This window comes from Phyllostomus hastatus, unplaced genomic scaffold (assembly GCF_019186645.2).
Source record: "Phyllostomus hastatus isolate PE091 unplaced genomic scaffold, TTU_PhHast_1.1 phas_scaffold_129, whole genome shotgun sequence".
Lineage (NCBI taxonomy): Eukaryota > Metazoa > Chordata > Mammalia > Chiroptera > Phyllostomidae > Phyllostomus > Phyllostomus hastatus.
Window position 1 is genome coordinate 32735226 of NW_025334009.1, and position 24697 is coordinate 32759922.

Sequence of the window (24697 nt, forward strand, 5' to 3'; positions counted from 1 at the left end):
AAGTGGAACCTTGTTTCAAAGATAATTGACTTACTTTTTGTGAAGGAATTCTCCAGCTGCCACAGCAACAGGGCGATGTGCTGAGTACACCAAATGGTAAACATTTTCACAGTCTTCATTGGAAAGTGCTTCTTCACTTCCACTGAAAAATTCAGAAAGTAGCATCTGAGTCAAAACAAATGTTTATTTTCCAGTTCTAACTTTAAGTTTTATAAAGTTCATTATAAAAGCTCAAGGTATACTGATTATATTTTCATCTTTTAATCTTATTTTGAAAAAAGTATTTCTCCTAACATTATATAAATTCAGAAAATACAGATAAAAGAAAAGAAATTATCCACAATTCTTCCCACACATACCACAGACAATGACTTTAATATCTTGTAATATTTTTAGGTAAAGTTAGTTCAAGTCCTTTAATTGTATATGAGATTTTTGTTGATAGGCACCAGAAATATATTTGTTCTTTTTTCATAGTTAAATTATGTATGTATGTAATGCTTCTCTCTATAACTATTTTAAATCGTTTTATCACCATATTTACAATACAATTTAGTCTTTTAATTTACTTTTTTTCATCTTCACCTGAGGAACTGCTTCAAGGGGGGCAGGGAAGGAGACAGAAAGGGAACGAAATACTGACTTGACAGAGAAACGTAAATCATTTGCATCTCCTAGGCGCCCCAATCAGGGACCAAACCTGTAACTGAGGAATGTGCCCTGGCCAGTAATAGAACCCTTGATCTTTCTGTGTACTGGAAAACTAACCAACTAAGACACATTGGCCAGGGCTAGTCTTTTTAAATAAAATTGATTCAGCAGTCACAACCAATTCTTTACCAACAGCAATTTCTTTACCTTCCCATTCATGTATTCTTACGGTTTGAGCCATTTTTTCCCATTGTGTCCGTAAGTATTTTTTCCAAAAAAGAAAAATCTATTTGCTGACTATTCACATCCTTAAAAATGTCTGCTGTTAGTATAGATTAGCAATGACTAAATGAAATATAGAACTCTTATCTGTACAGGTTCTTGACAACATGTAGAGGTTTAAGCTCATTCCCCAAAATTCAATTGTGGAGATGTCTCAGAAGCTAGGAGGCAGTTGAGGGATCTGTCAAATACACATAAAATTGGAGTAACCTTTGGCCATGCCCAACTCATACCCCTAAATTATAAGGATGGGCACAAGGCTAAGGCTAAAGTTTTGACCCTCTCACCCAATTAAATATTATCAGCTCAATTAGCTAATTCCTTCAGGAGAAAGTTAAACTCATAGGAATAAAATTTTAATAAGACATCTCAGGAACTTAAACTCATAAATGAGAAGAAAATAAATCTATTCCAAAGGAAGAATGAACAGATAAACAGAAAAAAAATTTAAAGATGGTATAGTAGTACGTTAAATTTGACTTTACTGTTATTTTGGGAAGTAGGTATCCCATAAGCCAAGAAAAATAAGGCTAGATTATTTCGAGTAAATGATATAAAAGCCTGAAAAGCTGGTTTTATGTTCCTCAGCTCATTACTTACAAAAATACTATACAAACAGAAATATAGGACTGAACATTTTAATGGGCAAAGCACATTTCTTTAAACACATTTCTTTCAAAGTCAAGTTGTCAGGGCTGTGGTACACTGAAATCTTCTTTCAAGCCAATCTGGACCATAAAGTCTCATAGAATTACTATGGAACATTTATAAACACCCCTTATAATTGTGAAGAAGTTTAGGAAATGGTACTTTGTACAGGGCTTGAAAGATCTAAATGAGAAAATTTGACTGGAGCAACCTATCGTAAATTAAGAGGAGAGAGTTATGACAACAGAGTTGTACTTCCTTTATCGATAAGTGGTCCATCTTTCCTGTACACTGGATGTGGAACACTTAAAGGGGGCAAGCCTGAATAGTTTGAAAAGACTTTGGCCACTAAGAGTACCTACAGGGCAAGCAACTCCTACAGGGGAAACATGAATGCCAGGGGCTGAATTACAAAGTAAATAAGCCAAAGGGGGCATTGACTACTCTGAAAACTAGCTGTAAATACTTCAAGTGGGGAAGGTTCTCAAAGGAATCCACAAAAAGTCAAATACACCTAATGAATTAGGATATCCAACATAGCTGCAGAACCGTAACTGTACCTTTTAAATAAGACATAGTCTGCTCATCATGCATATTTAAATAAGACATGTTCTCCTCCAATGAAAATGCAGAAAAGTACCTTTAAAATGGACTTTTGAAACCAGCAAAACCATTTTCTAAATTCAGGATGAAAGTAAGATAGTTTTGGGGAAACAAGACCTCAGATGGTTTGAAAACACTCTTAATGAAAGTAAACTAACAGGAAAAAATGTTGGAAAGCTTACTCCTGTATAAACAAGCAAGTATTAAAACTAAGCAAAGAAATTAAAAAAATTGTATATCCTTAATATTATAAATTCCAGACCAGATATTTTCAACTGGTGTGCCGCAAGAATTTTTAAAACATACACTACTTGATTAACTAGTCAGGAGCACTGACCTCTTTTCTATTAGACTGTCAAATAGAAAAAGGACAACAGCCAACACAATAATAGCCATCTGGTGTGAATCAATCAAAATTAATACCTTCCCCCCTTTTTAATCTTTTTAATTGTTATTTTAATACAGCTGCCTGCATTTTCCCACCACCACTTTCTCCCCACCCCCACCTCCCACCCTTCATCCTTCCCCCACCCTTTGGCTTTGTCCATGAGTACTTTATACATGTTTCTTGACTATCCTTTCCTTTCTTTCCCCAGTTATCTCCCTTCCCCCTCCCCTCTGGTCACTGTCAGTTTGTTCTTTATTTCAATGTTTCTGGTTATATGTTGCTTGCTTGTTTGTTTTGTTGATTAAGTGCACTTACAGGTGAGACCATACGGTATTTGACTTTCATTGCCTGACTAATTTTACTTAGCATAATGTTCTCCAGTTCCATCCATGCTATGATAAAGAATAGGAGTTCCTTCTTCCTGCTGCGTAGTGTTTCATTGTTTAAATGCACTACTGTTTATTCATCTACTCTTTTACTGATGGATACCTAGGCTGCTTCCAGCACTGGGCTATTATAAACTGTGCTTCTATGAACACTGGAGTCCAGAGATTCTTCTGAATTAGTGTTTCAGGATTATCAGAGTATAATTCCAGCAATGAAATTGCTGGGTTAAAAGGCAGTTCCATTTTAAACTTTTTAACGAAATTCCATTGTGTTTTCTGGTGGCTGCAACAGTCTGCATTCCCACCAAAAATTAACTAGGTTTCCCTTTTCTCCACAACCTCCCAAGCACTAATTGTTGATTTGTTTATGAAGGCCATTCTGAGTGGTGTGAAGTGGTATCTCATTGTGGGTTTTTTTTTTTTTAAGATTTTATTTCTTTATCTTTAGAGAGGGGGAGAGAGAAAACATCAAGTGTGGTTGCCTCTTGGGGGACCCCTACCAGGGAACTGGACCACAACTCAGGGATGTGCCCTGACTGGGAATCCAACCAGTGACCTTTTAGTTCCCAGTCCAGCACTCTATCCCCTGAGCCACACCAGTCAGGGCTCCTTGTGGTTTTAATTTGCATCTCTGATGGCTAGTAATGCTGAGCATCCTCTAATATGTCTCTGGGTGCTCTGTATGTCCTCCTTAGAGAAGTGTCTGTTCAGGTCCTTTACCCATTTTTTAATTGGATTATTTATCTTCCTGGAGTGGAGTTGTATGAGTACTTTATATATTTAGGAGATAAAATCCTTGCCTAAGATGTCATTGGCAAATATACTTTCCCATATAACTGGTTCCCTTTTCATTTTACTGATGTTTTCTTTAGCCATGCAGACGCTTTTTATTTTGATCAACTCCCATTTGTTATTCTTTCCTTTATGTCCCCTTACTGTAGGAGACATATTGGTGAAAATACTGCTACATAGAATATCTGAGATTTTCCTGCCTATGTTCTCTTCTAGCACTTTTTGGTATCACAACTTATACTTAAGTCTTTTATCTATATTGAGTTTATTTTTGTGAATGCTGCAAGTTACTGGTCGAGTTTCCCTTTTTTCTCTGAAACTGTCCAGTTCTCCCAAGACCATTTGTTTAGTGGCTATTTTCACTCTATTTTATGCTTCTGCCCCCTTGCTAGAATATTAATTGACCATAGAGACTTGGGGTTATTTCTGGGCTTCCTGTTCTGTTCCATTGATCTATGTGTCTGTTCTTATGCCAGCATCAGACTGTTTTGATTACTGTTGCCTTGTAATATAGTTTGATGTTAGCTATGGTGATTCCTCCTAGTTTATTCTTCTTTCTCAAAATTGCTGCAACTATTCAGAGCCATTTGTAGTTCCATATAAACTTTTGAATGTTCTATATCTGTGAAATATTTCATTGGTATTTTAATAGGGATTGCATTGAATCTACAAATTGCTTTGGGTAGTATGGACATTTTGATGATGGTAATCCTTCCAATCCATGAACAGGGGATATGCTTGCATTTATTTGTGTCTTCTTTGTTTCTTGAGTGTTGCGTAGTTTTCTGAGACAGGTCTTTTACCTCCTTGGTTAGGTTTATTCCTAGGAACTTGATTTTTCTTGTTGCTATATATATCAAATGGGATTTTCCCCCCTGATTTCTATTTCTGATATCTTGTTATTGGTGTACAAAAATACCTTTGATTTCTGAACATTGACTGTGTATCCCATTATTTTGCCAAATTCACTTATTATGTTGAGTAGTCTTTTGGTGGAGTCCACAGGATTTTCTTGTGCACTATCATGTCATCTGCAAACAATGACAGTTTTGCTTTCTCCTTTCCAATTTGGATGCATTTTATTTCCTTTTCTTGTCTGATTGCTATGGATAGGACTTTCAATACTATGTTGCATAGAAGTGGTTGAAAGTGGACATCCTTGTCTTGATCCTGATCTTAGTGGGAAAGCTTTTGGTTTTGCCTGTTGAGTATGCTGTTGGCTGTAGGTGTTTTGTATATGGCCTTTATTATGTTGAGGTATGCTCCCTCTAATCCCACTTTGTTGAGTATTTTGGTCATAAATGGGTGCTGTACCTCATCAAATGCTTTTACCTCATCTATTGATATGATCATGCAATTTTTGTCTTTCTTTTGTTTATGTGATGTATTATGTTTATTGATTTGCAAATATTGTACCATCCTTGCACCCCTGAGATAAATCCCACTTGACCATGGTATATGGTCTTTTGATGTATTGCTGGATGCAGTTTACCAATATTTTGTTGAGGATTTTAGCATCTAGGTTCATCAGTGATACTGGCCTGTAGTTTTTTTCTTTGTTGGGCCTTTGTCTGGTTTTGGGATTAGGATGATGATGGCCTCACGAAAGAGTTTCATAGACTTCCAAGAGTTTAGTAGTCTTCCCTCTTCTTGGATCTTGTGGAATAGTCTGTAAAGGATAGAGGTTAGCTCTTCCTTAAATATTTTGTAAAATTCTTCTGTGACACTGTCCAGTAAAGGGCTTTTGTGTGATGGGAGTTTTTTGATTACTGCTTTAATCTCACCAGCTGTTCACAGTGTGTTCAGGTTTTCTGCTTCTTCATTCAGTTTTGGAAGATTATAAGTTTCTAGAAATTTGTCCATTTCACCCAGGTTTTCAAATTTCTTGACATACAGTTGTTCTTAGTAATTTCTTATAATCCTTTGTATTTCTGTGGTATCAGTTGTAACCTATCCTCTTTCATTTGATTTTGTTTATTTGGATCCTCTCTTTTTTTCCCCTTGATGAATCTGGTTGAAGGCTTGCTAGTTTTGTTTATCTGTTCAAAGAACCAGCTCCTGGACTTATTGATCCTTAGGATTGTGCTTTTAGTCTCTATGTCATTTAATTCTGCTCTGATCTTGATCATTTCCTTCATTCTATTTGCTCTGGGCTTTGTTTATTGTTGTTCCTCCAGTTCTTGAAGATGTAGGATTAGGTTATTTATTTGAAATGTTTCTATATTTTTTAGGTAGGCCTGTATTGCTATGAAGCTCCCACTCAGGACTGCCTTCGCTGTGTCCCATAGGTTTTGCGTTGTTATGTGTTCATTTTCATTTGTTTCTAGAAACGTATTTATTTCTTTCTTGATCTAATTCTTAACCCATTCAATGTGTAATAGCATGCTATTCAATCTCCATGAATTTGAATATTTTTGAGTTTTTTCCTTGGGGTTGGTTTCTAATTTCAGAACCTTATGGTCTGATAAAATCCTTGATATGATTTAAATGATCTTGAATCTGTTGAGGCTTGTTTTGTGTCCTATCATGTGCTCTATCTTTAACAATGTTCCACGTGCATTTGAAAAGAATGTGTATTTTTGCTTGTTTGGGATTAAAGGTTCTATCTATCTATCTATCTATCTATCTACCTATCAATCAATTAAGTCCATTTAATCTAATGCATTGTTGAGTTCCACAATATCCTTGGTTATAGTTTGTTAGGAAGAGCTATTCACTGTTGACAGTGGAGTGTTAAAATCCCCTAGTACAATTGTGTTCCTGCCTATATCTTTAGGTCCTCTAAGAATGTCCTTATGTATTTGCATGCCCCTATGTTGACTGCATGTATGTTTCCAATATTTATGTCTTCTTGATGGATTCTTCCCTTGATTATTAAATGTCCTTCTGTGTCTCTTTTTATGGCCTTTGTTTTGAAATCTATTTTTTCAGATATAAGACTGGCTACCCTGGCTTTTTTTTCCTGTCTATTTGCTCAGAATGTGTTTTTTCAATCCTTCACTTTGAGTCTGTAAAGGTCTTTTGTTCTGAGGTGTGTGTCTTGTAGGCAGCATATGTATGGGTCATATTTTCTTATCCATTCAGTTATCCTATGTCTTTTTAAAAAAGATTCCATTTATTTATTTATAGACAGAAAGGGAGAGTGGGAGAAAGAGAGACAGAAAGATCGAAGTGTGGATGCCTCTCATGTGTCCCTGACTGGGGACCTGGCCCAAGACCTAGGCATGTGCCCTGACTGGGAATCAAACAGGTGACCCCCCTTTGGTTCACAGGGCAGCACTGAATCCACTGAGCCACACCAGCCAGGACTATCTTATGTCTTTTGATTGAGGCATTTAATGTATTTACATTTAAGAGTATTAATGATAGGTACTTATTGCCATTTTACTCCCTTTGCGCCTATGTTGCTCTCTTAATTACTGCCCCCCACCCCCTTCTTAAAGCAGTCCCTTTAGCATATCTTGCAATGCTGGTTTGGTGGAGGTGTATTCTTTTAGCCTTCTTTTGTCTGGGAAGCTTCTTATTTTGCCTTCCATTTTAATTGAGAGCCCTAATGGGTAGAGTAGTCTTGGCTGCGGGTCTTTGATGTTCATTACTTGGAATGTTTCTTGCCATTCCCTTCTGGCTTATCATGTTTCTGTTAAGAAATCAGCTCATAGTCTTATCCAGACTCCCTTGTATGTTACTTCTTGTTTCTCCCTTGCTGCCTGTAAGATTCTCTTTGTCTTGGAATTTTGCCAATTTAATTACGATGTGTGCTGAAGTGGGCCTGTTTGGGTTCCTCTTGATTGGGACCCTCTGTGCTTCTTGGACATGTGTGGCTTTTTATCTCATCGTATTAGGGAAGTTTGACATCATTACCTTTTCGAACAGATTTTCCATCCCTTGCTCCTCCCTCTTCTCCTTCGGTTATGCCTATAATATGGATATTATTACATTTTACATTGTCCTGTCAAACTCATTTTCACCGGGGGCCACATCAGCCTTGTGGTTGACTTCAAAGGGTTGAATGTAACTTCAGGACTGTATAAATGTAACTACTCCTTAACAGTTAAGCAAGAACTTGGCGCTGCTGCCAGGTAGAAACAAGGTGCTGGGCTGGATTTGGCTAACAGGCCTTGTGTTTGCCACCTGTGCCTTAACGCCTCTTCGTTCTTTTTGAATCTTTTTTCCTTTTCTTGCTCTTTCTGAGAATTTTTTCTACCTTGGGTTCCAGCCTGCTGATTGGATTCAATCCTTTGCTTCATCCAGCTTTCTTTTCATTCCTTCTACTATATTGTTCAATTCAGAAATTGTCTCCTTCATTTCTTTTTGGCCTTTGTTGATTGTTTCTATGTCATTTTTCGTGCTGATATATTTTGCAGTAAGTTTCAAGTAGTTTCCCTGTAGTTTTTGGTAAGTAGCACTGAGCGCATTGAGTATCCCTATAACTATTGTTTTAAACTCAGTATCTGATAGTCGACTTGCCTCTATTTCATTTAGCACTTAATCAGGACTCCTTTCATTTTGATTGTTGGTTGTTTCTTTGTCTTCCCATTACTTGCGACTCTTCTTGTTTGCTTCTGCTTCTTAAATTGATCTGTTTTGACATGCTGACTTTGTGGTGTGAACTTCTATGGTAGCAAGTCCATGAGATTCAGTGGTGCAGTCTCCTTGATCAGCTGAACCAGCTGCTCTTCAGATGCCTTTTATGTTGGTTCTCTGGATGTAATTGGGTTTCTATTGTTGTTGGGTCTTTCTTTGGTGGGTCCTTTCCTGCAGCTGGTTGACTAAGGGTCACTCTGCCCACCACGTCTTGTGTGCTATTGTGCAGGTGCAGATAGGTTGTGCCGAGGCTGATTCTTCTCTCTGTATGAGATTATAAAGTCAAATATCCTCTGACCGTAGCCAGCCCTCATACCTCTTTTTTTTTCAAGATTGGCAAAATATTTTTTTTGATGTGCTGCAAAATTTTAGGAAATTAGTTTATATGTGCCATGAGATGAAAAAGGACAAAAATTATTGGTCAAGAGGACAAACAAAAGCAGGGAGTGTTGAGATACATTTCTAGGACCAAGATGGGGCTGCTACTGCCCAGGGCGCCACGCCAGCAAACCAAAACGTAGGTAACTTTTGTGTCCTTGTAAATGCTCTGCTTGACCAGAAACACAGTATATTCTGTCAGCCAATCCCCAAGTGCCGAGCCAACTCTGGGCCTTCTCACCCCAAACAAGTCTGGTTATGTGACAACAGCGAATCAGATATTTTCTATTTGTAACTTCCTTTTCCTTTATTATTTATCCTATTTAAAAAGGTTGAAATATCACTGCTCTAGACAATTTCAATGAAACAAACAGGTGGGTGGAATGTCAGGATATTTTTTGTTCAAGGAAAGATACTGATAAGCTATTGATGAGCTTATAAAATTTACAAGTAAAATATAGATAGTGGGCCTAATATTTTAAAATACATTTGGAAACAGAAAAAATCATCATAAGTAGCAAGAAAGAATTGTATGTAACAATAAGATAAAAAGTATAAGAAGATGTAAAAATCACAAACATATAGGTTCCAATATATATACTATCAAGTATACCAAGCAACAACTTTAAGTTAATAACAGTACTTAGTGACTTTCACACATCCCTCTTAAAAAACACAGAAAAATAAGCAAAGGTACAGATAATTTGAATGACACAGTAAATAAAAATGATTAATAAATAACACAAGACTAAACTGTATTTGGCTTACTCACAACTGTAAACCTACTTTTGCCCTACCTTGTAAGCATATGTTGTTCTTAGAAAATTAACCAAACCACTCAGAACACATTCCTAGGTCATACAATAAAATAGAAAGCACAGCTTTAAAATATTGATATCTCCATGTCTGGGTAGAACAAAAACAATACTGAAATCTATGATTAGAATGGAAATTATACAGGTAATCAAAATATTAATTATTAAATGTTTATGAAAATATCCTATGTCCAACTTCTCAGATCAGTATAGTAATTAAAGATACATGCATTATTGAACTTTAAGTATGATTATTAATAGGAAACAAATGAGCCAAAAACACTAGTCCTATGAAAAGAGTAGTAAGATGAACAAACCTCTGGCATGAATGATTATAACAAGAGGATACAAGTAAAATGGATTATAAAGAGCAACTGGGTAATGATGTTAGCATAAACACAGGTAAACTCCTCTCTCAACCATGTTAAAATTACAACTAAAATACAGAACAATCATCACTTAGAACTGTCAGCAATCAAATTCAATGGAAGTCTGAAAACTACAGAATTAAAGAAATCATATTCATCCAGACTGGTAGGAAGGGTGGAGATATGAAATGACCTGGTCCTATATCCATGTGTGGTGGATAAAAATTCAGAAGGGATAGCTCGGGAGTGAGGTGTCCCTGCCACTCACCAGACCCCCCAGCACAGGGTTACAGTGCCAGGAAGAAAGATTCCTATAACTTCTGCCTGCAAAAACCAGTGGAGATTGAATAGGTAGAAGAAACTGCCAGAGTCCCAAGCAGTTCCCCTTAAATAACCCACACATGACCTTTATCAGACTCACTCCCCTCTGAGCTCCAGCAATGGGGTAGAAGCTTGAAAGACACCAGTGGCATACAGGGAAGAACAGAAGTGTCTAGCATTAAGGTGGGAGCTTGGGGACAATTTTCTCCCTGACAGAAAGGTGGACAGAGGCCACTGTCCTTTTTCTGAACCCTCCCCTGACACAGCCACAGAGCCAGCAAGAAGGTGCTATATTTGAGACTCCATTAACCTGGTTAGCAGTGTTTGCCCTGTACTGGAGATCCCCTGAGGCTCTGTCTCACACAATTTACAACCATTAACAGTGGCTTTTCCATATATATATATATGACTGGTCATGGCTCATACTCCACAACTTCCCAAATACTTTCAAACAAGCAACAGCTGGCCTCAGTGAGTCCCCAGCTGCAGTATATTTTGCCAAGTGGCATCATGACCAGCATTAGAAGCAGCAAGACTAGATTTGCAGCTTGGCTTCACAGAATCTCCAAATTCAACACAAGTAGCAGCCAGTAGAAGCTATCTCAGATTGCTTTATAGCTCATGCAGGGTGGCCCTGGGTAGAACATAGGTTGGGGCTGACCTTGGCCTGCAACCAGCCAGGAAAACCCAGGGCCTGCGCACCAGTGGACAGCTACAGACCATGTCAGAGCACCTCCACCTGCCACTGCACAGCCAATCTCCCATGGAGGGTGAAGACTGGTGGTCAGTGGTCACAGTCAATGCTTACAGCTGAATTGCCTGGGTATATTTCTCCCAGTGACCTGCCAATAAGGCTCAACTACAAGAGGAGGGTATACTCAATCCACATGAAGGGCACACCTCGAGTATCCACCTTGGGTGATAGGGGAGGCTGTGCCACTGTCTGTGCCTTACAGGACACCTACCATATCAGGCCACACTACTAAGAAGGGAGCTACAGCAGTTCTACCAAATATATAGAAACAGACACAGGGAGGCTGGCAAAACGAGGAAACAAAGAAACTTGGCCCAAATTCAAGAACAGATCAAACCTCTAGAAGAAGAACTAAACAAAACAGAGATAAGCAATCTATCAGAGGCAGAATTGAAAACACTGGTTATTAGGATGTTCAAGGAACACAGCGAGGACCTCAACAGCATAAGGAAGATTCTGTAAGGAAGAAAGGATTCAATAACTAAAATAAAGAACAATTTGCAGGGAAACAGAAAGTACTGTGCATGAAGCAGAGAATCAAACCAATGATTTGGTACATAAGGAAACAAAAAACCACCATTCAGAACAAGAAGAAAAATAAATCCAAAAATAATGAGGATAGTATAAGCAACCTCTGGAAAAACGTCAAGAGGCACAACATTTACATCACAGGGGTGCCAGAAGGAGAAGAGAAAGAACAAGAAATTGGAAATCTATTTGAAAACACAATGAAGGAAAACTGCCTTAATTTGGTGAAGGAAATAGACATGCAAGTCCAGGAAGCACAGAGAGTCCCAAACAAGATGGATACCAAGAGACCCCACTCCAAAATACTAACATCATTAAAATGTCAAAGGCTAATAATAAAGGGACAATCCTAAAAACAGCAAGAGAAAATAAGTTAGTTGCCTACAGGGGAGTTCCCATAAGACTATCAGCTGATTTCTCTAACAAAACTTTGGAGGCTAGAAGGGATTCACAAGAAATATTCAAAGTCATGAAAAACAGGAACCTACAGCCAAGATTGCTCTACCCAGCAAACCTATCATTTAGAATCAAAGGGCAGATAAAGAGCTTCCCAGACAAGAAAAAACTAAAGGTGTCCATCATCACCAAACCGTCATTAAAGAAAATGTTCAAGGGACTTATTTAAGAAAAAAGAAGATCAAAACTATAAACAATAAAATGTCAATAAATACATATGTATCAACAGTTTAATCTAAAATCAAACTAAGCAAACAAGAAGAACAGAGACAGAATCATGGATACAGAAAGTGTTTTTATGGTTGCCAGATGGGAGGGGGTGTGGGAAATGGGTGAAGACGTGAGGGAAATAAAAACAAGTAGTCCTTCTTAATAGCTATGGGAAGTAAAGTTCAATATGGGACTTGGCGTATCCAAAGAACTTATATGCATGACCCAGGAACATGAACAATGGTGTGGGGATTGCCTGAGGGAGTTAGGCTGCTATGTTACGGAGGTAAAGGTGGAAAAATTGGGATAACTGTAACAACATAATCAATAAAATATAACTAAAAACAAGAGCAATTAACAAGAAATAGCAAAGTTTTATGAAGTAATATGTTATAAAATAATAAATCTGGAACACTGATGAAATTGATATATTTTTTAAAGATTAAAGAAAACTAAAATTAGCAAAAGATAGGTAATTTAGATAAGTAATCACTGAAGAAGTAAAAATGGTAATGAAAGAGTATTTTTTCAAAGATAACTAAAGACTGAGATGGCTTTAACAAGAGAATAGTATCAAAGTTTCAAGGAAAAATTAATCTCAGTCAGAAAAAAAATTGTTTCAGAACAGAAAAAGGGCAAGAAACTATTGAACATATTTTACAGAGAGAATAAACTTGATTTGAAGCTGGATAATAGACAAGAAAAAAATTATGTCATATTTACATATGAACACATATGTGAAAATCTAAAATATAATGTATGTATTTAAGCAAAATACAATAAATCCAAATACATCATGTTCAAATAAGATTTATTCTAGAAAAGCAAGGGTGGTTTGCTATTAGGTAAATCTGTCAGATTCAGGCTCATCAATACTAAAAAAAAATCTGAGAAAACAGAACACAAAAGAACTTTTATCATATATCAAAAACATATCTCAGAAATCACAGAAACAAAGGACTTTAAATGCCTTCTAAAGAACAAAAAAGAAAAAGTACATTTGCTTTCAGTAATACTTTTATAGTGCTCAAATTCCTGACTAATGCCAACTACACAAGAGGATAAAACAAAAACGAAGACAAAACTGAAACTGTTTGCAGATGATATAATATTCTATATAGTAATCCCAACATTTAACAAACCATGAGAATGCATCGAGTTCTGACCTAATGGAGGTTCCGGCCAATATGGAGGCGTAGGTAAAAACACTTCACTTCCTTACACAACCAAAAGGAGGATAACAACTAATTTAAAAACAATAAACAACCAGAAGTGCCAGAAAATCAAACTGCATGGTATTCTAACAACCAAGGAGCTAAAGAAACATTCACCCAAACTGTTACAAGGGGCAAAGACAGGCAGCTCAGTGGAGAGGACTTGGGGCAAGACAGCAGACCACGTGCGCAAGGCAGGGATGGCTTAATAGGAAACTAAAGACTCAAAACTAGATGTAAAATAATGTGGGGATTGCAAAGGCAGGAGAAACTCCCAGTCTCATTGGAGAGTTTTTGGAAAGTGGGGCTAGAGCACAGCAAGAGAGCAGCATTGTTCCCTCTCTGACCCCTCCCCCACAGTCAGAGGCACAAAAAAGCATGTGGGTTACTCTGCCCTGACAAATACCTAGGGCTCTGCCCCCTTCCAACATAGCAGATGCACCAAGAGAAAGAAATATGGCCCAAATGAAAGCCTAGGTCAAAAACTCCAGAAAAAGAGCTAAGGGATAAGGAGATAGATAACCAATCTGATGAAGAGTTCAAAACGCCTAGTAATCAGGATGCTCTCAGAACTGACTGAGCTTGGGTCACAAAATGAAGGAACAAATGAAGGCTCCCCAAAGTGAAAGAAAGCAAAGTGTAGAGGGAAACAACAGTGAAGGTAAGGAAATCTGGACTCAAATCAAAGATCTGGAACAGAGGGAAGAAATAAACATGCAACCAGGATAGAATGAAGAAACAATTCAAAAAAATGAGGAGAGGCTTAGCAACTGTGGGAGAACTCTAAGCACTCCAACATCCAAATCATAGGGGTACCAGAAGGAGAAGAGGAAGAGCAACAAATTGAACTCATATTTGAACAAATAATGAAGGAAAACTTCCCCAATCTGGCAAAGGAAATGGACTTCCAGGAAGTCCAGGAAGCTCAGAAAGTAGCAAAGAAAATGGACCCAAGGAGGAACACACCAAGGCATACGATAATTACATTACCCAAGATGAAAGATAGGGAGAGAATCTTAAAATCAGCAGGTGGAAAGGAGAGAGTTACATATAAAGGACTGCCCATAAGACTATCAGCTGATTTCTTAAAAGAAACCTTATAGGGAAGAAGGGGCTGGAAAGAAGTACTCAAAGTCAGGAAAGGCAAGGACCTACATCCAAGATTACTTTATGCAGCAAAGCTATTGTTTAGAATGGAAGGGTAAAGTGCTTCCCAGGTAAGGTCAAGCTAAAGGAGTTCATCATCACCACGTCCATATTATGAAATGTTCAAGGAACTCATCTAAGAAATAGAAGATCAAAAACAATCGAGAGTAAAATGACAACAAACTGACAACTATGAACAACTGAACCTAAAAAAACAAAACAAAAAACTAAGCAAACAACTAGAACAGGAACAGAACCAGAGAAATGGAGATCACATGGAGGGTTTTCAGAGGAAAGGGGAGAATGGGAAGAGGGGAAGGTACAGGAAGTAAGAAGCATAATTGGTAGGCATAAAATAGACGGGGGTATTCTTTCCTAAATTTATCATAAAATTAAATGAAGTTCCAATATTTAAAATCCTAGCCAATGTTTTTTAAGGTACTAAATAACTGTACTTAAAAAATTCATAATGAAGGAAAAAAAATCCAGAAGGAGCTAAGTGCATTTTAAAAAGAAAGGTAAAGAAGGAGTCACCCAAAAAGAGGTGCTCATATTTTTAACATATACTATATTATAAAGTCACAATAATAAGAAACAGAAAAGAGGGAAAAGGTCAAAACAACAACAGACAGCAATATAGATGGTACTGGTACATGATACATGTGGAATCATGAAGTAGGGAGGGGAGGACTTGTAATGACTTTGCTAGGATCTACATTCTCTCTAGTGGGCATCATAAATTCTTCCTAGTTTTTGTCAAGGCTTTGTAAATAAAATCATTACTATATCAAATCTCTATCATATTAATGACACTATTTAAATGCCTTATTTCCATTCTCCTACTTCTATGCCATTCCAAAAAAAGCATATTTGAAAAATCTATCCCTTTTGAACCCTTCTTTCTCTTTTAAAATAGAAAGGTATGTTTCTTCATTGATATTTCCTCTGGACTAGTTTCTTCATTACTATTTCTTATATAAAAATTTTGTTATAAAAAAGAACTTTAAAAATATTTTAAATGTTTATTGATTACTTTTTAGAGAAAGAGGGAAGGGGGTGTTGGTGGGGGGAGAAAAATCGATTTGTTGTTTCACTTAGGCTTCCATTGGTTGATTCTTGTATGTGCCCTGACCAGGATCAAACCTGCAACAATGGCGTATTGGGACAATGCTTTAATCAATAGAGCTACTTGGCCAGAGAATAAAAGAAATTTTATATGGAGGAAATTGAAATAGTCATAATAAAAAACAAAGAGAGAAAAGCAGAAAATATTTTGTTTTAAACCTAACCTTAAAATGTAAAGAAGAATCTAAAATGGTAAGTACAGGGTGGGGCAAATGTTGGTTTAGAGTTATGCGTACATAAAACACAAAATGTATTTTGTATTGTTAAATCTATTTTTGCCCCACCCTTTATATTCAGGTAATATATGTGAAGTACACCAATGATGCTGGGAAAAAGGACATTATAATATCAGCAGATTAAATGAAGATTTTAATTATACTTACTGAAGTATCAGAGTAACCAATCGAATAGCTTCCACAGCAACATCATATTCCTTATCAAGTGTCATTGATACAATTCGATCCTGAAAATAAGTTACAAATCAAATCAACCACAAGCAGAAAATAAGTTAGGACAGACTTAAGGAAACATCTTTTGGCAAGTACATGCAAGACTGAAGATAAATTAAATGGAAGCCTTAATCTTGAAACTATTATCACAGCCCTACTCACACAAAGGAGATATTTAGAATAAATGTTCATTATCTAAAATCTTTCTCACCGACTTGCTTTCCCTAATACTGAGACAAATAAACGTTAACTTGCAAAATTAATGTAATTATAAAAAGCTGTATTAAAGAAAATCTTGTTTTTAAGCAAGGGGGCTTTCTGTCAGAGGGAATAATTGAAAACTCATGTTGGTAATATATTTTGTAAAGCAGAGATTTATTCATCTACTTAATACAGGTTTATCTAAAGAATATGCAGTAAAGATTATGAACTAAACACTGGTTGTGGTAATGTCATTTGCTCAACTAGTTATGACTATCATTTTTAAAGTGAAAAATAAAATAAGCTAAGCCCTCATGATGCTTACCTTGAATCGGTTTGTGAATAGCTCCAATTTGGGGAATAATTCTCTATTGGTATACAGACTCTGTAGAGCTTTCAAGCACTTCAGCCTGACTTCTCCTTGCTATAGACATACAAATAAAAACACAAAAGTGGTGATCAATTCCATGTCAAAAGGATTGAAAAAATTTTCAAGTCTCTGGGAAGACTCATGTAATTTTTAGCTTAATCCTTCCAGTACTTCACGTTGTAATTCAACATAGGATGAAACTTCACAATTGTATCAGCTGTGTTTCACTTATATTAACTAAAAATGCACCAAAACCCCTTAGTTATTTGAATGTAACCTACACCTTTTTCAAATATCTACCAACTCTGATTCAGCAGGGAGTATTATCCACCTTATACTGTGGCACTTTGAGAGAATTTTTAACTTATTATTTCAATTTCAAGGGTACTCCAATTTGTATTCATGTAACTAATGAATAATCCTGCACAAATATCTCATTTTGTGTTTTAAAGGTGATCAAAGTGTATTCAGAATCATCTACAAATTTAGCCCACTCTCTCAAAAGATTCAATGGGGAAAAATACAATAAAGATTAAATTTAAAAAATTCAAAGAATACTGAAGTTTCTATTTTCAAAAAGAAACAATGTGCTATAACGATAGGAGTCCAGGTTTTGGAATCAGACAAAACCAGATTTTATTTCCAATTCTACAACTTGTTAGCTACATAAGAGACAGCAAGTGTATTTCCATATTTTGCCACATATAATGTGCCTGCGTACATAATGTGTGCCCACATTTTGTGTACATTATACACAGATTATACTCATGTATAACGCACGCCCTTATTCCACCCCCCCCCCCCCAAACTGGGCAAAAAGTGCACATTATACATGGCAAAATATGGTTAATCACTCTAATAGTTTTCTCATTTATAAAATGATACTGACTTCATAGGTTGTTATGAGGATTAAATGCTGGGGTATGCTGGTAAAAGTTTTAACAGCGGGGCCCTGAATTTTTGCATTCGCAGATTTCAGTGTTGTAAATAATCCCTCCATGGCCAATTTCAAGATACCAATGAGATATTATTCACGAGGGGATGTGCATAATCACTCTCTTACAAGCTGATCCAAGGTAGCTCTAGCATACCACTGAATTAGATATTTGTTGGTTGATGTCTCTAGCACACAGGAGGCACCTGAGATACCAGTAGTAGATGCTGTTCCTTCCCCTTCTAGTTCCCCATACAGGAGGCTTATCTTCCTCTTTCCTCCAGTGTTGATTGCTAATAGCTTATATCTATACCTTTCTGTAGAGAACTGACCCTGGCTGAAAAGAACCACTAGGCACAGAGATTCCCAGGAGATTATGCTCCATCTTGTCTCTCCTATCCACACCCTTTCTCTCCTCCAGGCTAAGGCCCATAGCCAGAGAGGAATGATGTAGGACAAAAATCGTACAACCTCCTTGTTTCAGGGCAGGACAACTTCTGAGGTATAATTTATTCTTCAAAGGTCCTGGTGAGATCTTGTTAAGGTAAGACTTACAAATCATATTTCAGTTAGTGTTTTCTGCTTTATCCTATTTTCCTCATTTTCTCACAAGCTTCTCAGAGTACGAACCTCAATGTACTGCTAGCACAGAAATATGACTCAGGCTTGTCTTCTAGGGAATGTAAGCCAGTTTGTACCTACAGTGGTGGTCCTAGGAAGCTGGTCAGTGTTTGGATTCTGGGGTTGGAACACTTGAAAGATGAATTATGATGAAGAAGGACCCAATTACTGGAGAGCAGCCATTTTCTAACTTACCTGTGGGTGAAAGGGGATGTGTATTTGAGGGAGGAGGGTGAGTAAAAACTATAGAACTGCATGGCTAAGAATCACTGATGTGCTAAAGAAAGAAAATGACAAGTTAATCACAAATTTTAAGCAAATGTTGCTTCTTTGGCAACTTTAAAGAGACACTTATCCTTTGCAGATAAAAAGCTGATGATCATCATAATGAAGACCAGGCCCAGGAGTCAAATTTCAAGGTAGGAGAATTTAAGAGAGTCTGTATCCCAGATAAGTCTCCCATGCCAAAACCAGAGGCATATAAGAAAGAGATGCAAGTCTAAAGAATATCTTGGATGCAGCTGAGAACCTTTAACTCCAAGTTTCCCATGAACTTGTGGGCCTGAAAATAAAGCTCATATTCCTTGTTAGAGGTAGTGTGCCCCCACTTTCAACTATATAGAAGCCTCAAATGAAGTTAAGTGCCTTAAGGGCAATGCTTGTAGCACTCCTCATGATATATAGGAACCTCCCCTTGTGACTAGTAGACTGAAGTCAAATCTCAGCATGGCCCAAATGGAAAGTATTCTATCTGCTAAGGGAAGAGAAGGATTATATGCTGTAAGTGCTTAAGGAATGGGGACTATCTAAACCAAGAAAAACAGGAGAATATGCTAGGGATTGGATGCTGAGGGTACTGGATTAGAGAGTACAAATAAAAAATAAGAGAGTTTTTGGATATAGGGCACACTCTCCCTTGACTCTGCATTTAATGCCCTGTTAAAGATACCTGGAAATGGTCCAACATATTGCTGGATGGCTCTTGGAAAAGGCAATGGTGCATATTAAACGCAACAGATGCCAGAATTGTGTGCCAGACTATGAAGGAAGAAATTCAAAGACAAAGGAAAGTAAGCAGGCCAGAGATGATCTATTATGTAAGTTCAGAAGACCCAAATGTTGAGTATGTTTCTCAGGAGGGACCAGAGAATACCTTGTTTACCAAGGCAGTAAGAAAAAGACTTGTGATAGAGACATGGGTATTACTGGGAAGCTCGATATTGGCTGTGTTTCATAGGCTACGACTGAGTGTAGAAGATGAACAAAATTTAGCTTCCAATAGCCAAGAGATGACAAGGTCACAAAACAGTAAAGACAAACTATTAGATGCAAGGGGGACACAATCCAGGGGTGGGCAAAAGTAGGTTTACAGTTACAATACAAATAAATGATATAATAATTAATAAATAATAGAAGATAAACCGTGTTTCACATATTCACAACTGTAAATCTACTTTTGCCACCCCATAATTGCCATGGACAACAAGGTTAAAGGGTAGCCCCATGGGGATGTATGGAGTTGCCTCATAGGATGTGGTATTCCTGGAGGCAAAACAGGTGGAAAATCAACAAAGGTAGTACATAACCACAAGAGAGCAACAATGGATGAATAAAAGACTAAAGACAGCTGTCTCTGTAAAATAACAACCCTAGACATAAGATAGCATGTAAGTAGTTTCTTTCCTTAATTGTCTCCAGATTTAAAAGCAAGGCCAAAAAGATGAAATTACTTCACCTATCCAAGTTCACACAGCAAATTAGAGGTAGATCAAAGGCATTAATCAAGTTTTATCTTCACCTTGTCCAGTGACAACTCCCAACCAACTACCTCTTCTCCCAAATCCTATTTCTTCACCTATAGCATGCCCTGTCCACATTACAGGCACTTACCAAATAACTGAAGTGCTACCCACTGAAGTGTTTAAAAAAAAAAAAACAACCCCAAAACACCCTGTAAACTAACCTAATCAGATGAAAATGCTAGTTGCCTTTTTTGGTAATTGTTCTCCTGTCCTCTGATGATATTTCTATTATAGTACCTGAATACTTTGTTTTTCCATTACACAAAATTTTATTTGAATCTGAATGCTGTTTGTATAGTGCCTAATGCACAGTCACTACTAAATAATTATTTTTTCAATGAATTACTTAAAAAATACAGGAAAACAGGAAAACAAAACAACAAAGAAACAGCTAAAGGTAAAGTGACTTGTTGAGGGAGGGGGCTGTGCAATATTTGTCGGAGATTCTTTAACTTACCAACAATTTTGCAAAACTTTTGCAACATTTTTATTTGAACAAAAATGTTAAGAGCTACAAAAAGCACTGTAAAGCATAATGGCACAATTTCATAATGAGTTGTATTTTTATTTTACTTTTTAAAAGATTTTATTTTCAGAGAAAGGAGAAGGGAAGGGCAAAGAGAGGGAGAGAGACATCAGTGTGAGAGAGAAACATTAGCTGGCTGCCTCTCACATGTCCCTAACCAGGGACCTGCCATGTGACCTGACTGAGAATCAAACCAGCAACCTTTTGGTTTATAGGCCAGTGATCAATCCACTGAGCCACACCAGCCAGGGCATGAATTATACTTTTAAAATCATGCTTCTAGAAGAAAATGCTGATTGTTATTAAAATGCATACATGTGATATGGATATTCAGTGGGAATACTTTGAAAGAATTAAAATAAACCAAATGCAGGTATCTTGTCAAGGAGAGGTGTGTTTGTATATGGCAGAGGTGAAGGGAGTAGAGAGATTTTTTTCCATTTTATTGAGACATAATTGGAAAAAAAAACTTCTCTTTGATGATTTTGGACAAATACATACATGCATAGTACTATTACAATTAAGTCAGTAAACATATCCATCATTTCCAAAAATTTCCTTGTATCTCCCTATTTTTATTTGCTAAAAGAAGATGTAGTCTTGGGAGGGACACTATTATGTACTGCTGGGAAAGGCAGTCTTGTAGGAAGACTGGCCTCCACTTGGCCACATAAGAATGGACCTTGGGGCACTCTTCCTCTTGGGAACATGTCAGGGTCTTGCTTCCTCCTCTTTTTCCCCTAGGCGTATTTCCCCTTTGCCTTTCTCCTAAGCTCCCAGCACTCCCACTTTTTTTATTGCCTCTGTAACTTTTTTCCTGAGCCTATGCAGCCCAGCTGGCTTACTTTTACTATCTCTGTAACTTTGTAAATAACTTTTGTCTTAAAATCTGAAACAAACAAACAAATAAATGGTGGGCTTTTGGCCTGGAACACCTCCTTACCAAGACATACATGAGTCACCAATAACAAAACATACACAGAATGATGGAAACAAAAAGTCTAGTTAACCCTGCCCAGCAGGTCCAATGTGGAATGGCTAGTTGGAGCATTGCCCCGCTTATGCAAAGGTTGTGGGTTTGGTTCCCAGTCAAAGGTATATACCTCGACTGCTGCAAGTTTGATCCCTGTCAGGTTGCCCTGGAGGGCAACTGATTGGTTCTCTCTCTCTCCCTCCCTCCCTCCTTCCCTCTCTCAAATCAATGCCTGTATCATCAGGCGAAGATGAAAATAACTGTCTAGTCAGCTGCATTGAGAGGGTGGTGCCAGCTCTGTGGGTATAGAGGTAGTAATGAACTGAATGAGGTACTGGCCTCCCTCTGGCCATATAGGGATAAATGGGATGCAGATAACCTCCCTGTCAACAAGGATGAGTTAATGAAATGGGTGACGGTGGAATCTGAAGTGGGTCCTAAATAGAGTAGAGAAACTACCTCTTAACTCTTGGCTTCCTTTGTGCTCCAATGCCTACTCCTCAGCTCCCATGGTATCTTAGGGGTTAAAAATGATTTGTGAAAGATGTAAAGAAGTCCCATGCAGGACACTTCACCTGATCCAGGTTGTTGCAGGCTTCAAATAATACCTATTCTCACTCAATGGAAAACTACCAATGACACTTATGAAAGTGAATATGAAAACTGTAGGACAGACACTGGCATGAACCACAGGAGACTCAAGCAGCCTGGCTGGTGCATCTCTCTGATGATGGGGTATTGTAGACTCAAATGTCTAGGGCTGGACAGCACAGTTAGGCATGAGAGCAAGGTCTCTGGGTCCCCATCAGAGGCCCTATGTTCCTATCAGGATAGAAGGAATAATGAGGCGGTAGAATGCAGACTTTTATAGGGCTGTTAGATACTCGTGTACAAATGACAATCTCAGGTCCCAAAAAAGCTAGGATTAAAATATCAACTTTGGGTGGTTTGGGGGAGGGTATAGTTAGTTACCTTTGGGAGACAAGTTTGCATGTGTTTGTGGATGGAGCCCTTTGGACCATTTCTGGTTCTGACAATCGTGGTTCTCAAAACTGAGTGAGTATCTAACAGATATTAACATTTTGGCGGAGTAAAATACTGAACACTACCACTGCTTCACAGGGTATGAACCACAATGATAAATTTAACTATAATGGGTCAACTGCATTCCTAACTCCAGAGTTGCCCACTATGGCACATTGCTCAACAAAAGTGTGGTGGATAAAAGGACATTATTCTGTTAATTCAAGACAATGCAAGCAGAGGTGCTGAGCATCACTCTATCAACATTTAACAGCCCAGCCTGGCCATTTTGTAAGGCCTCCAGAACTTGGAAGTAGACAGATTACCACAGGTTAAACATGGAAGTTTCAGTTCTGGCTCCAGCAGTCCCTGACATCATTACTGTCACTAAAACAGTGGCAACCCAAATGGGAAACTAGTACATTGTTAGTGATCTGGCTAGTGCCTTTTACTTGATCCCATTGCACCATAAAGATCAGGACCAATTTGCATTCACACACAATGGCTTGCAATATATTTTTATTGCAGTTCTGCAGGGATTCCTAAATTACTATACAATATGTCACCAGGGGGTACAGCTTGATCTTCAACACACCCAAGGCCCCAAATAAATTTTAGTCACCTGTTAGATTAATGACATCCTGATAACAAGGCCAACCAGAAAACATATCACTACAGTGCTACACTTAGTCAATGAAGAAACTAGCACCAATGTGAATATAAATCCAAATAAATAATCCAGTCTAAGGCCTAGCACAAGGAACAGGTGAAATTCTTAGGAACCATTGGGGCAGAAAGAAAAAAGCATTCCAGAGATGATCAAACAAAAACGTAGGTCATGGCTCTCTCAGACCCTTACGCTCCACATACAGTGGAGAAAATCTTAAAAGCAGCAAGAGAAAAGGACACAGTTACCTGCCAAGAAATTCCCATTAGACTATCAGGTGATTTCTCAAAAGAAATTTTGCAGGCAAAGAAAAGGTTGGAAAGAAGTATTCAAAGTCATGAAAGACAAGGCCCTTCATCCAAGATTACTCTAGTTAGCAAAGCTATCCTTTAGAATGGAAGAGCAGATAAAGTGCTTCCCAAATAAGGTCAAGTTAAAGGAGTTCATCATCACCAAGCCTTTATTATATGAAATGTTAAAGGGACTTAGCTAAGAAAAAGATGATGATCAAAACTATGAACAGTAAAATGACAGCAAACTCACAACTAGGAACTGCACCTAAAAAAACAAAAACAAAAGCAAACTAAGCAAACAACTAAAACAGGAACAGAATCACAGAAATGGAGATCACATGGAGGTGGAGAGGGGAGAAAAGGAGGAAAGGTACAGGGAATAAGAAGCATAAATGGTAGGTACAAAATAGATGGGGAGGTTCAGAATAGTATGGGAAATGGAAAAGCCAAAGAACTTACACGCATAACCCATGCACATGAACTAAGGTGGGGGAATGCTGGTAGAGGGGGGGAGGTAGAGGCCGAGGGGAGTAAAAGGGAGAAAAAAAATGGGACAACTGTAATAGCATAATCAATAAGATATATTAAAAACAAAAACAAAAACGTAGGCCACGGTAGCTCCAACCAATAAAAAGGAGGCCCAACAGGTAATGGGTCTGTGTAATTAAAACATCATGTATTCCCCCATCTGGGTGCTCTCTTGGCCCCTTTAATCAAGGTAAAACACAAAGCAGCCCTTTGAAACAGCAGGCATTTCAACAAGCTGTGGCCCAAGCACAGCCTGTGGGACCTTGAACCTGTACTGCCTGATGAAATTGCAGGTTTCTGTATCTCTCTCTCCCTCTGCCCCACTACCAAATATAATGACTGGAATCTGTGGCAGCAAAAACCTGCCATTGGGATACCCTGGCTTCTTGGATTCTGCAAAAATTCCCAGAAGCTGCTACCCAGTACCTTTCTTTTGAATTACATTTCCTTGCTTGCTATTGGGCACTGGTGGAGATAGACCATTTTATGGCTGCAGGGCCACATGTGACACTATAACCTGTACTACCCATTCTCACTTGGATGAGTATGAAGCCAGTCAATAAAACTGGAGACTCAACAGAGCTTGATCATCAAATGGAAACAGTACATGCAAAATTGGGCCCAGCCAGAATCCCAAGGGACTAGTAGGGTCCATAAACAG

At 37.8% G+C, this 24697-nt stretch overlaps 1 protein-coding gene across 5 annotated transcripts in view; it reads right to left on the reverse strand.

The window, feature by feature from the left end:
- The window catches only part of STAG1 (stromal antigen 1), a 387806-nt gene that overhangs the window by 109938 nt on the left and 253171 nt on the right, over positions 1-24697 (reverse strand). For all 5 annotated transcript variants that reach the window (XM_045856709.1, XM_045856706.1, XM_045856708.1 and 2 more), the window contains 3 exons: positions 16625-16723; positions 16033-16112; positions 35-142 (listed from right to left, as the gene is read on the reverse strand). In XM_045856709.1, the coding sequence (XP_045712665.1) occupies positions 35-142; positions 16033-16112; positions 16625-16723 (287 nt within the window). The remainder of the gene's footprint in view (positions 1-34; positions 143-16032; positions 16113-16624; positions 16724-24697) is intronic.